The sequence below is a fragment of the Mustela putorius genome, unplaced genomic scaffold, assembly GCF_011764305.1.
Source record: "Mustela putorius furo isolate JIRA1106 unplaced genomic scaffold, ASM1176430v1.1 tig00000145_pilon_pilon_pilon, whole genome shotgun sequence".
In the NCBI taxonomy this organism is placed as follows: domain Eukaryota; kingdom Metazoa; phylum Chordata; class Mammalia; order Carnivora; family Mustelidae; genus Mustela; species Mustela putorius.
This window is the reverse complement of record NW_025421294.1, coordinates 4,072,556-4,090,431: the sequence shown is the minus strand read 5'-3', so window position 1 is coordinate 4,090,431 and position 17,876 is coordinate 4,072,556. Positions and strand designations below refer to the sequence as shown.

General features: G+C 42.1%; 1 protein-coding gene across 4 annotated transcripts in view; it reads left to right on the top strand.

The window, feature by feature from the left end:
* MAST4 (microtubule associated serine/threonine kinase family member 4) overlaps positions 1-17,876 on the top strand; it is a 562,814-nt gene that overhangs the window by 131,962 nt on the left and 412,976 nt on the right. For all 4 annotated transcript variants that reach the window (XM_045075267.1, XM_013062463.2, XM_045075266.1 and 1 more), the window contains exon 2: positions 14,736-14,889. In XM_045075267.1, coding sequence (XP_044931202.1) covers positions 14,736-14,889 — 154 coding nt within the window. The remainder of the gene's footprint in view (positions 1-14,735; positions 14,890-17,876) is intronic.

Here is a 17,876-nt window from a genome sequence, read left to right as displayed (position 1 = left end):
CTCCTTGTTCTCTTCTCAGGGCACAGACCGTGCTTGGCATGTAGTAGATGCTTGGTAAATGTATTGAAGAAATCAGGCGCTGGCAAACTTGTTTGGTAGAGGGCCAGAGAGCAAATGTTGTAGGTTTTGTGGGCCATATGGTTTCTGTGGCGACTGCTCAACTCTGCTGTGGAAGGCGGAGTGTGGACAGTCTGTCAGTGAAACGTGGCTGTGGTCCAGTACAGTTTTATTTGGTGTGTGTGGGCTCTAGTTTGCAGATCCCTGAGATATCAATGAGTGGTAAACATCAGGAATGGACCTTGAGGGCTGTGGTGGTTTGAGCTTGGTGAGAATGGGTGCTCTCAGCAGTAGGGGGTGACTGGAAGCATTAGGAGAATATATGACATTGGAAGACGAAACGTACAGCCCTGGTGGGGAGGCAACCTGGTTCTGGGAGCAGGGATAGCAGCGAATGGGTAGTGGTGGGGGTGGTATGTGTTTCACTGACCAGACGAGTCTGGTGGGCATGGCCTTGTGAATGACCACTGTGCTTTCATGGGTCGTGAGCTGGCTTTTGTTAATCTTTAGATAAACACTTAGGTGGAGGAATACATTGGTTAAAATCCCCACGGCAGGAGAAGAAATCTAATTCACCTACATATAAGAGCCATAGATGTTTCCCCTGCAAAGTTTATACGCGGTGTGTTTTCCATGTGTTCAGCATGCGGCTATCCCAGTAGGCTTCTGAACCTAACTTTACAAATACATCTTAGTGGAAGAAGAGTTACTTGAAAGAAGGTGTGTCTGCAGTGCAGCTTCAGTGAGTTACACATGCTGGGATTCCCAGCTGCTTCTAACACAGATTTGCAAACACTTATATCTTCATGGAAGAATGTGTTCCCCGAAGCACACATTATACACCGTGTTGTTTCATTGAGGTAAGAATAGTTCTATTCCCACATGTGTCTTCCCATCCATTGACACGCACATACCTGTCAGGGAAAGGAGAGGTTACTTGAGCGGCAGTTTGTACATAACTGTGTCGTTTCAGTGAGGTTAAGCATACAGCTCTTCCTGTATGCGTCTGTCTACACCCACATATAGGAACTTTAAACGAAAGAAGGTGATACGAGAGCCACAGAGTTTTTGGGAGGAAGGACAATCTCTCCCTGCGGAGTGGATTGCTCCGTTCTGAGGTAGATGGCAAGCTTGAGCTTGAAAGCTGCCCTGTCGTAGTAGCATGTCCTTTACCCCAGCCTTTAGATCCACGTGTCTTCAATGCAGAGTTCTTCTTCCTTTCACCTGTGAGGCTCCAGCAGGAAGGGGAAAATAAAGACTCAAGATGTGGGAACCAGGGTAGGTCAGATGCTGACTGTGAAGTTGCTTCCCGGGTTTGTCTGCCAAGTCCGTTTTGGACATGGTCAGAGGTCAGTGTGTGCATACTTTCCTAGGTAAGCACTGGCTGGCACTTCTGCTTGCCAGGTGCTTCTTTGGATTTCTTGAGTCTTGGCTGGTTTTGTGTTTGCTCTTTGGTGGGAAGAGAAACAGAATTGCTTCCTTTGATTGGCTAACATTGGCTGTATTTTAAATAGTAGTCTTAGAATTACTGCTTCCAGGGACCATTAAAAAAAGAAAAAAGGCAACATGATGAAACTTACACCTTTTTAGTTCTTGGTTGTTGCCTGGATCTTATTTCTGGAACTCCACCCAATCCTTGGGGGTTGTTTTGAGAGCCCAAGGGATTCTCAACAGTGATTTATCTGCTGTCTGTTGTTGTTACCCTGTGGCTTTGGGTGAATACCTCCTTTAGTAGAGTTGGGAACCTGTACCCAAAGGCAGAATCTTTACTTGATTTCATCTGGTTGTTGGGAACATCTTGATCTGTTCTTCACTCCTGTAACTTGGAGAAGAGTTTTCTTCCTGGCAAGTAAGGTGGAATCAGAGCAGAGATGCCCCTCTTCTTTTTGTGTAGAGTAGGTACAAACATGTCAGGAGGTTCCAGTGATGGTTGTTTGGCCGCTCTGAGTTTCAGAGGACGGTGTGATCAGGAATCATAGTATCCGAGAGATCAAGTTATTTCCAACCCAAGTGAATGGTAGAAGAGGAAGAAAAGTTAAGATGGATACATTTTCTGCAGAATCTACCAAGCCTCTCCTCCTTGTGTCTCTTGTTGCATTGCCCACCCCTTCCCTTCTTTGTCTTGTATGTCTTTCTGTGGCATTTTCTCCTTCTCATATTGGGAGCTTTAGTTCATAGCCCTCCTGGGGGGCTGGCCTGATGCTTGAGGATTGGGAGTTGAGGTGGTGGACAGTGTCTTTGGATTGAGCACTGGGAAGGTGTGAACCGGACTAAGGAAATCTGGGCTATTAGCCCATTACTTAAACTTCCAAAGCAAGCCCTAAGTCTAGCATGTGGCTCCCAGCATAGGTAGGGCAGAGGTCCTTCAGTTGGTCAGGCCATAGGCAGGCAAGCAGCACTGAGAGCCAGCACCATGGAGGGATCTAGTCCCTGGCAGGCTGTGTTTCAGAGGTAAGAGCCAGTCAGGGCAAAGCGCTGGGCACAAGACAGCCCCCAGACCTCGAGCTCAGAGAGCACACATCAGGGAAACTAGCATTTGAGAAGGAGAGACTCAGTCCTGGGAAACAGGGTAGGCATCAGGGCGGGAACCTAGTCAGATAGTAATCTGGGAGTAATAAGGAGCAACTGACTGAAGGTCTTGGCATGTATTAGTTTGTAGTAAGAGAATATGTTTATTGATAATTAATACATTTTTTTTTAAAATTTCTTGTGGTTGGGGGCGCCTGGGTGGCTCAGTGGGTTAAAGCCTCTGCCTTCGGCTCGGGTCACGGTCCCAGGGTCCTGGGATCGAGCCCCACATCGGGCTCTCTGCTCGGCGGGGAGCCTGCTTCCTCCTCTCTCTCTGCGTGCGTCTCTGCCTACTTGTGATCTGTCTGTCAAAAAAAAAAAAAATTTCTTGTGGTTGTTTGTTATTTGCTCCTTTTTCTAAGAGAGAAGACTGATCTTACGTTCTGTGTGGGACACAGCCCCTTGCAGAGGGGGAATGATGGGAGGATGGGGGCCGACAGGGGAGTAACTTCCCCAAAGCTCTTGTGACTTCACTTAATGCCTGTTTCCAGCTTCCTCTCCCATCCTTTCTCCCTCGGTCCTTTTTTTTTTTTTCTCTCTTTTCCCTCATGTTCCCAGTTTATTTGTTTATTTTTTTTCCCTCTTAAAGAAGAAATGAAGCTGGTAAAAATAGTTAGCATGACCCTTACCGTCCCGTCATTGTCCAAGCCCTCATTTGAGTTCCCCACTATTTCCTACTTTCTCAGTGACAGTTGTTCCTGTCCTTCTAAATGATTTCCATTTCACCAGATGAGACCTGATGATTTCTGAGGACTCAGGCCTCAGGATTCTTAGGAATACTTTTCTTAAGATTGTGTATTTTGCGGGGCACCTGGGTGGCTCAGTGGGTAAAGCCTCTGCCTTCGGCTCAGGTCATGGTCTCAGGATCCTGGGATTGAGCCCTGCATCAGGCTCTCTGCTCAGCGGTGAGCCTGCTTCCCCTTCTCTCTGCCTGCCTCTCTGCCTGCCTGTGATCTCTCTCTTTAAAAAAAAAAAAAAAAAAAAAAAAAAATTGTGTATTTTGCCTCTTGGGTCAGACTTGGGTTTGCTACTACTATCTGTGTAGACTCGCTCAAACATCCCGTTTTCCCTCTTAATGTAAAAACATGAAATGAATATTCATCCATATGTTTGTTCAGCTAAAGAGCTTAAACATTATTCTTTTTTTCCCTTAAACATTATTCTACACAGAGAGCATATTTTGAAGTTTTTTTTCTCAGAAACTTACGTAAAGTTTATTTTTAGCTTGAATAGATGTTATTTAAAAAGAAGTTCTAGTTCTTGATGATTTTTTAAAAAATGGTTCTGACAAAATGAACTATGGTAAGATAAGGAAAGGGGAAGAGAAGAAACATTCAAGTATTACCTCTTGCTGGGAACCTTATATAATAATCAATTAATTTAATCCACAGAAATCCTGTGAGGGAAATAGAATTATCCTTATTTTATAGATGAAATGATCGTCAAGTCCCTTTTGTATGGCCAAGTAGATGAGTGTTCTACTGGTTGTGGGCTTGCCTCAAACCAGTGTCGTCTTCCTCTCCTCAGTTTTCTGGTCCTCTCAGGAAATGGGAAGTGATGCCCCGAACTACTCCTAGAGCACCTGGCCCCTGGTGAGCAGTTGATGCCTCAAGAAGGATAGCTGATGAGGCTCAGAAAAGCTCTAGTCATGGTGTGGTATGGGTGGTGGGAAAAATTCAGCTCTGTATCTCCTAAGCCTTAGGACATGGTGGTTGAGTTGGAAAAATGCCAGTCCAGACACACAGTGAGCAAGTGTTTACATGTGGCTCTGTGCTCCTGGACTGGCTTCTGAGTATCTGAGGAGACCATAGTCTATACGAGTACATACAAGTCACCCCCTCCCCATTGCATTTCGGGCAGAGTAATACCAGCATTTTCAACCAACATGGACAAGAAATTGATTAGGTACCAGACCATAGCTGTGCTCAAAGCCACTATAGTCCCTCATACCGCATTCCATCCTTGCATCTGTTATGTTGTATGCTTTTTTTTTTTTTTAAGATTTTATTTATTTGACAGAGATCACAAGTAGGCAGAGAGGCAGGCAGAGAGAGAAAGTGGGAAGCAGGCTCCCTGCTGAGCAGAGAGCCCGATGTGGGGCTCGATCCCAGGACCCTGGGATCATGACTTGAGCTGAAAGCAGAGGCTTTAACCCACTGAGCAACCCAGGCGCCCCGTGATGTTGTTTTATGGTTGGGTTTTTGTGTCTGTCTGTAGCACTTGGGTAGAGGTCTTCTGAGGTAGGTGACTCTATCCATTCTGTTCTTAGTTTTTTCAGCCCTTCGCACAGTGCCCAGTCCATAGTAGACATTTGGCTAAAAAAATATTTAAAACAACCCTGAGTTAATAGAGCATGTATGAATAAAAGCCCCTAGATAACCCTACAAATCACTTACAACACAATGGGGAATATCTGTCAGGTGTCAGGAAGCGAAGTCAGTAAGAGAGCAGGTGTGAGAGGTAATGGATGGTAGGTCTGGAAGTTTGGGTTCTGGCCTATATTCATGCACTAGTTACCTTTTTAAACCTGGGCAGTTGACTTGTCTGGGCCTCAGTCATCCAAAAAGTGGAAATTAGACTAGAGGTGATTTTTAGGTCCTTTCTGCTGCTCATATTTTGTGATTCTGTAACTCTGGCTTTAGGATTCAGGATTTCATCCGTAGAAGCCCTAGAAACCACTTGTGTAGACTGCCAGCTAGGCTCGAACTGGAGCATTCAGACTGGTTGACATCAAACTTTGAGGTTGTTCTCCTCTAGGGAGTCGTCTTGTACCAGAGACAGACGAGAAAATTCAAGGGAACTTTCGGGGGTTTGCTGTGTTTCACCACTGTGAGCTCCCCTCTAGGGGCTCTCTAGGAGACCTTTGGGAACAGTCTTTCCCAACAGGGGCTTTGGGGAAGCAATCTTGGGCTTGATTCCTTTTGTACTGCCTAAGAAGCAGATCAGTTTGGAGGAGCTAATTTTGCTGAATATAGGTCCTTACTGGTAAAATGGGAATAATAGCACCACCTACTTGGGGGATTCCTCCCTCTGCCCAAAGGGAAAGTGGGAACATCACTTCAAGTTGTGTGGAGTGGGGAGCGTGTCCCCCTCTGACTTGAAATGGAGAATAAAAGTGTTCAGAAGACTGTATTCTCTGACTGCTTTAAGTATGGTCTGAGTTAGATCACTGATAGAGATGTGATGGTACCAAGGGAATTTAATGACTTCAGGTAAGTAAATAATTGCAGACATGGATCAAATTCCTATATAAAGGTCAGAAAAAGATTAAGAATATTAAAGTGACAGAAAAACAGGTGATGCTTATGTGAAGTCGAATCAGTATATTCCCCGTGCCTTCCCCAATGTCATGGTTCTCAATTAAACTGAAAATCTCTATGTTAAAAAAAAAAAAAAAAAAAACTAACATAATATTAGCTTTTCTTTTCTTTCTTTTTTTTTATCTGTAGACTATTGAATTTATTGCTTAATGTAAACATCACAGTTAAATGCCTGCTGCGTGGAGCTCTCTTCTTGGGATTGTGATAATAGTGCTTGCTGGTGGGGCATGTGTGGGTGCGTGTGTGTTTAGAGCCGTTCATAAGCAAAGGAATTGACTTTCTTGAAGTTGAGTTGACAGACAAAAGTGAGATAGCGGTATCAAAGTGCTAATTTACATATTTCTCTCAGAAGGGAAGAAAGAAAATCAATTCTCATAAGGGATGAAACCAGTGGTGCAGCTCTGTTTAGGTGAAAGCCATTGTAGTTTGATCTAATAAATGTATTTTAGGATGTTTCTGAAACACTTTTCATTTTGCTAATTGAAGTTCGTGATTCAAAGAATTAATTAAAAACCGAAGATGGAATATGATCCTGGTATCTGGTACATCTTTCAGCTTAAAGACATTTGATTGATGTATTATTTTTCAAAACATGATGTCCATTGGAGAAACTGAATTGCAATAAACAGCTAAGTAGTTTGGGTAAATTAATGTGGCTCTGGAAATTATTTGCTTAACAGACTCGTTGACGTGATTAATTTTTGCTAAGATTCCATCTGTGCTTTCCCTCTGTCCCTTTTCTTGTTCTCAGAAGGTCTTAAGATGACCTGAAATAACACATAACTCAGCAAGATAAATAACTTAAAAATAGGTGAAGATACACAAATGAAAAGTGAGTACAGAATAGCATTTGTTAGGAGTGACATGATGGACATTTTATGCTGGGTAATTCTTTCTGGTTGGGGCTTTTCTGTGCCTTGTCCTGTGTTTAGTAGCATCTGTGGTCTCTAGCCAGTAGATACCAGCAGCATCCACTGCTCCCTTTAAACTGTGAAAACAAAAAATGACTCCAGACATTGCCAAGTGTCCCCTCGGTAGCAAAATTACCATGACCTGAGAACTAGGCTGTAGAGGGTGTTGTAGTCAGTCTAGCCTACTGTAACACTGTACCATAGGCTGGGCAACTTAGAAACAACTGTTCATTTCTTGGAATTCTGGAGGCCGGTAAGTTCAAGGGCATGCCGCTGGCAGATTCACTGTCTGGGGAGGGCTTAGCTTCCTGGTTCATAGAAGTTGTAGCTGTGTCCTCACGTGACGGAGGGAGCCAGAGAACTCTGTGAGGTATTTTGTATAAGGTGCTAATCCCATTCAGGGGGATTCCACTTTCATGACTGCTCGCTTCCCAAAGACCCTTGCTACAAAAACTGTCACACTGGGGGCTAGTGTTCAACATAAGAATGTGGGGGCAGAGGACACAAGCATTCAGTCTCCAGCTCAGGGTAAGGTGAAATCCAGCGTGAGGTTGGTGCCACAGGCAGACCTGGGACGTCTCCATGGAGATGGGACCGGCCGCACTTGGTGGCAGTGGGCTGTGGAGACATGCCCTGTGATTTCTGGTGGTTGAACGAGAGTTCTGTGTTTTTTGGGGTTCCCAGGGTAAAATCAAGACCATGGCCCAGCAGAAACATGCCTGATTGTAACTACGGAGAATGAACAGCATTTTCTTTGGGCTTTTCTCTCCCCAACTAGAACGAAGCTTCTGACGGGTGAGGATTTTTGTCTCCTTCTGTGCCCAGCAGCATACCTTGACAAGGGAGATACTATGTAAGGGAGGTTCCTCCTCATTTGTCCAACAGCATGGCTGGATTTGCATGGTTGTTTCTTATAGTATCCTTAAATGGAAGCATGCATTCTGGGTGGCATAATCCAAAGGGAATGTCAGCAAAGTCAATTAAATGAGCCCTTACAGTAAATCTGGTGAGCCGAGATTATAGCCCTGTCAGTGTCTGACTCTGTCTCTGTAGTTAGAATTTAGGATGCCGGGGAAAGGGAGGTTGCATATTCTTCATGCAATGGTGAGCATGTTAAATTTTTTTTTTTTTCTCTTCTGGAGTAGTGTGGAATTAGGGGGAAGAATGGGAAAAATGCCTGAGAGATGCCACTCCGAAGGGTCAGGTGGAGAGGCATATGCTTTGCCAGTCAACAGGCTCAGGGAACGTGAGCTCAGCTCTAGTGACAGTTACCACCAATATTATTAGTTAGTGAGTGCTTATATGCGCCAAGCCCTTTTCATGCATCGTCCACCTGCATCCTCCCTGCCTCTGAGGCCCCCCTTCAGAGAGGAGTCACGTAGGTTGGCCAAGGCATGACCCTGTGACACTGCACCTAACGGTTCAAATTTGGGCGCTGCTCCTTACGTCCATACAGCTCAGCCTCCTGCAAGTTGAACCCCCTATAGCATGAGAGTAACAGCCGGAAATAATTGTAAAACAGTTCAAGCCCAGTTCTTCTTTGAGCCATAAAGAACAATAAGACAACTCAGTAAAATTGTAATCCGTTCAACTTCCTTGCAAGCCATTTGTGGTGAAGTACCCACGCGGAGACATTCGTGAATGGAGTGACTTCCTATATGGCAGTTTTAATAACCACCCCGGCGAACGTTTACTGTGCACTTTCTATGTTCTCTGCATTGTTCTAAGGGCATAGATGAATTCTTGTAATATCCACAATAACCTCAGGACATAGGTAGTAGTATTACTAACATTTTGTGGATGAGGAAATGGGCATAGAAATAGTTAATTGTCTTAATTAGTTAGAAAGTGTTGGTGTTTCTAACCACCACGAAATTAGTAGGAATTCAGTAATGACTGTCTTAATGATGGAACTCTATTCTACCAAATTTTAAAATGTTGTTTATAGGTTTTGGTTTAAAAGTAAATAAAGTCCTGTTTCGAAATAAAGTCGTTTCAGGTTGCTCATTGGATTTCTTATTGGACAGAGGCAGTAGAGCACTTAATTAAGATTACGGGCATAGACTGTGCAATTTTTTAATTATTCATTTTCGTACCTTTGGTGTTTTAGAGTATTTAATATCAAGAAACAATAACTGAACGTTGTCTTCATAACCCCATGGTACTAGTCAGTCTCTTTCTCTTTTTTCTTTTTTTAGCATAAAGACTTTACTGGTGGGTCTCATTGTGTATGCAGGTGACATTGATGATCCTGGTGAACTAATGAACTTTGCCCTTAGGGCACATGCATTCTGGATGGGTCTTTAAAATGCATGTGCCACATCTTGGGAATGAGCAAGGAATTACAGAAAGGAGAAAGGAGTGTAGGGAAAGGCATGGATTGATAGACACAATTGAATATGTTAGTTAGGATCTAGTTAAGGGGCCGAATAATTCATTATTTAGGAAGCACCTTCAGAGATAGCAGTGTTAAAAAATTAGCATATTAGTTTGTATATAGCAAAGATTCTTTAAAAAGATGGCGTTTGCTATAACCTCAGGGTCTTTTTCATACACGAAACATTCAATTTTGTCAAAATGCTCAAGACTCAATTGAGCATTTTCACCTTGAGGAACATGTAATATAATTTTGTTCAGCTTTTTCCAGCAGTAAAAACCCTTAATTGCATGTGTTCTTTCTTTTGCTGTTGTATTTTAAACAAAATACCAGAGATTGCCATTCGTTTGTTCTTTCAACCAATATTAACATGGTGCCTTTTATGTAGAGTGGTGGACAAATGGAACAGACTAGTGTGTAATTTCATGCAACTTAGGATCTGGTGAAAGAAGGACAATAAACTGGGGGCGCCTTGGGTGGCTCAGTGGGTTAAAGCCTCTGCCTTGAGCTCAGGTCATGATCTCAGGGTCCTGGGATCGAGCCCCACATCGGGCTCTCTGCTCAGCAGGGAGCCTGCTTCCTCCTCTCTCTCTGCCTGCCTCTCTGCCTACCTGTGATCTATTTCTGTCAAATAAATAAATAATTTTTTTTTTAAAAAAAAGGATAATAAACTGATATAAAAGATCTAACATGGGGTGATAGATATTAGGAGGAAAAGTAAAGAAGGGAATGAAGTGGTAGGCATGCTGTTTTACACAAGGCTGTGGGAGAGAGCCCCCTGGAAGAGTAATGTTTGAACAGGGACCAGAAGGATGGAGAGGGGCTGATGGGAGAGGGGATCGTGGGAGCTAATACCTGGAGTGAGTTCCTGACAGAGGCTGTGGTCAAGGTAATTGTGCTGGGTGACAAGATGCCCAGGGCACCAGAGGTCCAGCAATACACCAAGGTAGATTGACTGGAGTCATAGTGGCTGGGATCAGAGACTTGTTGGTAGAGGTGGTAGGACCTGCAAGTCATTGCCATGATTCTGGGTTTTGTTCTGGGTGGAGGGAAGCTATGGGGGATTCCAGCAGAGGTTGTGGACCATCTGGCTTGTGCTTTAGAAGGGTCCCTGACTGGGACCCTCTGTGGCTGACTGCTGTGCTTAGGCAGGTATGGCAACAGGGAGATCTGGACAGCAGGGCTAAGAGCAGTAATAGTAGAAGTGGGGAAGTGATTGGATTCTGGATATGTATTTTGGAGGTTGACTGAGAGCATTTGCTGACTGAATATGGGTGAAAACAGAAGTTCTGAATAAACTGTAAGGTTTTTGACTTTAGTAGCTAGAGAAAGGAGTTGCAGTTGACTGAAAATGGAAAAATACCTTTATGTTCACACAGTCGTTGCGATTATTTAGAAGCTATAGACTGGTGAACTCATGGCCTCATGCATGGAAGTATCTAGAAGGGGAGTTCTGGGAAAATGGTCAGTTCAAAAGGTGCACATTGAATGTTAATTGAAAGTTAGGATGTGCCCTTTTAGAAAGAGATGATACTATTCCTGGGGAATATAGCCATGGAAGAAGAACCCCACGGTCCATGTTTGGAGATAGTCAGGGTGGGGTAAGCAGAGACATCAAAGGAAGATGGCGACTGCTCAGTGATATGCCTTTACCTGTGCTTTTTGCCGCTGGACAAAGCCACAGCGTGTTCATGGTGGGTTCTTGCTTTCCTCAGCCCAATCACTGTAAAATGTCCCACAGAGGATGGATGTGATAAATAAAGAAAAGGCAGATGTGGAATTCCGGTGACTAGCTTTTCTGTAGGACTGAGAATTTTGGAAACGTTGGCCCCAATACCTGAAACTTGAAGCAGTTGTAGAATAGTGTCTGTACACCTCTTGTTCTCTAAGATGCTTCCATGTTTGGTGTGATAAACTGCTGCAGCAGTGGCAGCTGTTTCCACATAACTGGTGGTACACTCGCTCCGTGTTGGTCTGACATCAACATTTTGTGGCTCTTGGAACTACAGGAGGTTAAGAAAACTGACCTAGGAAACTGGGAGCAAATGGAGTCCACCACAAATTGGTATTTGCTATTGGTGAATGAAGTGAGGATGCATTTCTGGAAAATGTGTGTTGATCAGGGCCGCTCTGTGGCTGGCAGCGGGTGAGGTAAGCATGTGACAAGGCAGTCCATGATCTGCTTAGTGAGGAAAATTTGAAGTGTGTGAAGCAGGCGGGCCAAGTTCAGGCTTAGATGCCCTTACACATCACTGGAAAGTTTCAAAACAAGCTTTGTCATTGGTTGAACTGCTTGTAGTATGAAGACCTGGGGAGTTTGGAAAAGTTAGCAAACATTAAACTGAAATTATTTAAAGGGCAGTGTCCAAAGTGATAGGTTTGATGTCTACCATAAGCTCTAGGGTGTGCTGAAATGTTTGTAAATGGAGCATGAGTGTTTGAATCAGGACAAAAAATGAAAAATAAATTGCAAGGCTGCAGTGGACCATTTTGAGAAGCTTTGACTAATTGTAGAAAGAAAAGTAGAGGCACTGACAACCCAGCAAATTTGGAAAAATGATCTATTTAGAGAGAGCCCTGTTGGGACTGTGATTTGATGTGAAGAAGGAAATGGTATCCTGGAACATGGCCCTATGCTTACCGGTTTTTCTTCTTATGTTTTGTTTGAAACATTTACAGCCTCACAGTTCACTGGCTCCATTTTCCCAGATTTAAAATAATACTCTCCCCCCTTGGGGTTATGATTCTGATTAAAAAATGCTGACTTATGGACTAAGAGCTTGTGCCTCTATATGTGATGCAACGGATTTTCTTTTTTTGTTTTCTTACACTTTATCCTTGATTTCCTTCTTCCTGGGCATTCATTTTGTCTTGGAGGGCTTTGTTGGAAATAGGTAAAGAAATCACATCATTCTTATGTAGGAATTATCTTTCCTCTGCTTATTTTTCCACCCTCTGTTAATTGGTGATATAACAATCCTCCCCAGAGAGAGTAATTGTAATTCTGCAAGCTGAAAAATTTAACTTCAGGTGAAAAATAAGTAGCAGAAATTGATGAACCTTAAACAATAAATATTTGTATTTGACGCAGATGCCACTAGTAATTAGGAAGGAGATCACTAAGCGGAATGGAGTTGAAGTCACTCAGATACTCTGAGGGGTTCTTGGCGCATTTAGAGGACCCAGTAGCCAGCTAATAGGGAGTGTTTTGTTGAATGTCTGTGGCACATTGCCACCTTGTGGATGCAATTTTTCCTTTTAATGCAAAAGAGCAAATTTCTGCCAGTACGTCTCTATGATATCATCTTATTTTACCCTTTCCCTACTATTTATAATTTAAGTTGATAACAAAAGATTTGAGACATTTTAAAAGGTTACATATAATACAGGGTAGCAGAATTGAAGAGAATGTCCTTGTTCTTAGCAGAGGCAGGCTGAAGTTTTGAGGGGGGAAGATTCATAATGTCTGCAAAGAACTCTCTAATGTGTTGGGGTGGCAAAAGTGGTATGGCAGAAGGTTAACTATTCAGCAGGGGTCGTGGGGTAAGGGCACTCATTGTACTGCTCTTAAAACTTTTTTTGTCATTACAAATTTTGTTCTGAAGTTTTTCAAATTAGAAAAAAAAAATTGGAAAGAGGGGTGCCTGGCTGCCTCATTCGGTGGAGCACATGACTCTTGGTGTCAGGGCTGTAAATTTGAGCCCCACGTTGGGTATGGACCCTACTTTCAAATAAAAAAATATTTTAAAAATTGGCAGGGAAAATGAAAACAAAACAAAACACAAAACCCAAAACCAACTGGGGTAAGGGCTTAAAATGGAGCCAAGAAGAAAGCAAAATAACCTCTCTACATTGTGTAATGATTGGACTACGCTTGGACCACTGATTGTATTTTCCAGTAGCTGATGGGTCACTGACCAGGGTTCCCTTGCTCCAGTTTGGTGTCCATAAGGTTTAAGGCCAAGGTGTCTAAAATTAGATACAATTCCTTCTTGGAGGTCCTCCTAAGTAGGACACAGTTGTAATGAACAGCGGACTCAACAGATAGCTTCCAAGAGTGCAATCTGGAATCCCTTTTCCCTGCTGATCTGGCTTGCATACACTGCAAGGTTTTTGGGGACCTCTCACAAGACTACTGACAGTGAAATATAGTAAATAACTGATGGGCAATGGAGTTGGGGTTGTACCTACTGACAAGTGCCTGAAATCCAGCTTTTCTGGGTTACTAATGAATGCACTGAGCTTGGGGGAGAGTTGACATCTTGTAATAGCTGAGCCAGTGAGGTCTGTTCCACATGAGTGAGCTTGGGAGGAGTTATCCACAGGCAGGGTTAAATTTCTTTTTGTGCGGTGGTTTTGAATATGCTTCAGTACAAAGACAAGTAAATGATTTTGCCCCTAAATTTCATTTTCCTATAAAATATATCCTTGATAGTCTTAATCTGAAAAAATGCTGACAGGTATAATCAGATATCCTTCTCTCTGCCCAGGAAGACAAAACAAAACAAGTCTCAATGAAGCATCCTTAGAAATGCCCACATTTGAACAGTGCTACTGAAGTCTTGTCTGAATTTAAATTTCTACAAGGTGTTTTTTTTCTGTGGCACGTGGAATTTCCATGAATACCTTTTGTAATTCTTTCTTGTTCTTAATAACTGTCTGGAGATAGATATATGCATGGGAACGTTTTTGTCATTAATAACCATCTAAACCCATATATATGTGTCTGTACTTCGAAGGTAAACATTTTTAGAAAATATGGCCCTCTTCAAATATGAAAGTTTTTTTGTTTTTTTAGAAAAGGAGGACAGATCTTGAAATAAGGGATTCTTTTATAGAAAGCTGTTGCTTGAAGTGGTTTTAGCTTCTCTGATTCTTAGGACAGGTTTTCTTTTAAAAAGTGATCAAGTGATAGAGGGATGTATTGATTTGCATTCAGGGCCGTGCTGCTTAGAAATTGCCCTTCCCTGCACATATTTGTGAGCTCCAGAAGCTTGTGGATTTTCTTTTGTGAACAAATAAAGCAGTTATCTATTGATTCTCTATAGAACAATATTATTCATTTTTTAGAGCGATCATTGCCCAGGGAAAGACATATATTTGACCCCGTGACTCAGGACACATGTGCAAAAATAGCTTTATCAGACATTTCATGAAACCGTACCTTTCTTTCCTTCATTAGACTCTAGCACAACTAATACTGTACTTTAAAAAAAATGCTGCTTAGATCTGCTAAACTTGATTTCATGACCCACTAGTTTGTTGTGACCCACAGCTTAAAAATCATTGCTATTGAGATTTTGCAGTAAGCCTGAATGTTTTTCAGATGCAGGACACAACAGTGAAACCCTGAATTGCTTAAAGCAACCAGATGGGCAACAGGCTTGGGTGGGAGGGATTTCGAGAAGGCTAAGAAAAGAGGAGCCTGGGACCGATTGGTGTTGCATGGTGGGTGTCTTGAGAGTGTCCGCAATGAGTGACGCCCCTTCTTTCTCTCTGCAGCTTGACCACATACTCTCCCCACCACCCATGCCGTTTCGGAAATGCAGCAATCCAGATGTGACTTCTGGCCCTGCAAAGTCACTGAAGTTTAAAAGACAGCTGAGTGAGGATGGTCGAGAGCTGCGGCGGGGCAGCCTGGGAGGGGCTCTGACAGGTGAGTCCTGAGGGACGGACGTGGCAGAGGAGGACCCACCAGCAGGGGCTGACAGGGGCCCGGTCCCGTGTGTAAAAACCCACCCACCCCTCTATGCACTGTTTGGTAAAAGCTGATCCAATCCAGACAGCAGTAAAATTGAGGATTTTACAAATGAAGTTTCTAATTGAAATAAAATTCACATACAATAAAATGGACTCATTTTAAGTGTCCATGTGTATGGATTTTGACAAACGTATGCTGTCCGTAGCCACCCCCACAGTCCAGGTACAGAATGGATCCTTGGCCCCGACTGCGTCGTTCTCACCCCCAATCCTCCCTTCTTGGCCTCAGGCAACCAGAGATCTGCTTTTCGTCACTGCAGCTTAGCTTCATCTTAAAAATTTAACATGAATGGGGAGCACCTGGGTGGCCCAGTCGGTTGGGGGGTTGCCTTTGGCTCAGGCTGTGGTCCCGGGGTCCTGGGGTCGAGCCCCACATCAGGTTCCCTGCTTGGCAGAGAGCCTGCTTCTCCCTTTCCCTCTGCCTGCTGCTCAGCTTGCTTGTGCTCTCTCTCTCTGTCAAATAAATAAAGAAAACCTTAAAAAAAAAATTAGCACGAATGGAGTCAAACAGTACATGTTCTTTGTGTCTGGCATCTCTCACTCAGTATGTTTTTAAGATTCATCTATGTTGGTGCATGTATCTGTAGTGTATATTGAACTTCATAAGAAACTGCCAAACTGTTTCCAAAATTGTACTGTCTTTACATTCCCACCAGCAACAGATGAGCGATCTAATTGCTCTGCGTCGTTGCCAACTTGTGGTATTGCCAGCCTTTTTAATTTTAGCCATTTTAATGGGTAGACAGTCCTGTCACGCTGTGGATTTAATTTGTATTTTCTTGACGACTAAATGATGTTGAACGTCTTTTCATGTGCCTGTTAGATATTCACTTATCTTCTGTGAAGCATCTCTTCAAATCTTTCATCCTTTTTTTCCTTTCATGCACTTTTTCGTCATATTGTAAAAAATTAAACTTTTCCAGATACAGAGAACTCACAAATCACTTGTATTGACTTGAAAGATAGCCAACTTAAGGTAATTTTTAAGCATTCTTAATAACTCACTGTATAGATTTTCATTTTATTAGACTTTAAGTCACTGAAGGTTAAATTTCTATTTCATTTTGAGTGCTTTTTCCTCTAAATATAAATAACCTTGCAGAAAATGTTTTTTAAACCCCAAAGCAAAGTTTTCTCAGTATGTGATGATCTTCTCTGCCTGTTCTTCAGTGGTCTGTAAATAAGTTGAGTTATTTACATTTTTTGGAGAATTATGGATTTTGACTTTCTGGAGACGAAAATTCTGGGAACAAAAATGATTCTGACATTAGGCTCAGCAGAATCTAGAACATTTGACCCATTGTGGCATACTGTGTCATACTGTTGGAATGCAGGGTGAAACTGACCTCAGACCAAAGGGAAGAAATTCATCAAAAAAAAAAAAAAATCAATCAAACAAACAAACAAAAAACCTGCTGTACTTCACTAAGTTTAAGTAAATGTTCATGCCTGAGTTTTACCGATGTTCTTTTAATGCTTGTTAGGGAATTTTTCTTTGCTTTCCATTTATAGATTCAGACGATTTGCTTCTTTTCAGGGAGTTGCTAAAAATTAGGTAGACCCACCTTTATTTTGTAGGTGGGGGGATTAAATGTTAACAGTTAAAATACTCATCCCTTTGCTTACTAATTTCACTTAGGAGATTTACTTACTTTGGTTAAACTATTTTTGACCAAAAGTAGGGCAGTAATGATTCTCTCCAATTTTTGCTGAAGGAGTTGACTTAAAACTTTAAAACAATGCAGGGGTCTAGGTGTTGATGCAGATATATGACCTGAATCATGAAATGTGGCTTACAGCTTTAAAAAAAATTCTATAATTGATTTCCATTTCATAATTTCAATAGCTCTGGCATTTCTACTCTTAAAAAATTTAGTATGCTTTACAGTTATTTTAGATAATTAAATGTGAGGTCAGATAACTTTCAAAAACGTTTATTAGTCCTTAGAGAGCTTAAAAGAATCTCGTGAGCATCAGTCTGGTTTTAAAAACAGTTGCTTGTAAGTTTTATTGGAATATGAAGAAAACATTCTAATTGGTCCTCTAAATAGCTTAGCTGAGGATTTAATGAAAGAATTTATGCGAAGCACTTAGCCACTGATGGGTGGCTATTACTATTATGTGCAGCATAAATTGAATTGCAGTTGATGGAGAACTTGGGCTTCTGAACATCACTCTGAATCCTGTGTCCACTTTGTTTCTACTTTGTGTCAGGCAGTATTCTGGTGTCCAGTTGGAGCAGAAAGAAAATCTCATTTCTGATCTTCAAGAAACATAGTTTCCACTAGCTGTAGGCAACTATGAATAATCACATGTGATCTTACCTTGGAACATACTTGTTGCTAAACTTAATTAAGTCAAACTGGTTTTGCCATCAGAAGTCTGTGCTTGATAGATTTTGTATGTAAAGACCAGCCATCTTCCTCTTGCTTAGCCTTGTTTTAATCTAAGTCTTTTCCTTGGCAATTTTCTACTGCTTTCTTTGAAACATTTTTTTTTTTTTTTTTTTTTTTTGTGAGGGCCTGTGGCTTGAAACTTTTGTAACCCAATTATCCTTGACAGGTTTCATTAAACCCAGCTTTCTGGGAGGAAGATGTGTGATGTTTTCATCGTCTTATCACTAATAATAGTGACAGCTAACTTTAAGAGCTTATGATGTGGCATGGACTGTTTGCAGGGAATTACATTTATTGACTGACTTAGTTCTTAAACATATTTATGTATTTGTGAGGGAGGCAGTCCTATCCCCATTTTCCAGATGAAAACACTGAGGAACAGATAGTTTGAATGAATGGCACAAGATCCAGGTGTTCACAGACAGCAAGCCAAGACTTGAATCTGAGTTTTAACATTGTCAGAGGTTTACAATATGTTTTTGTATGA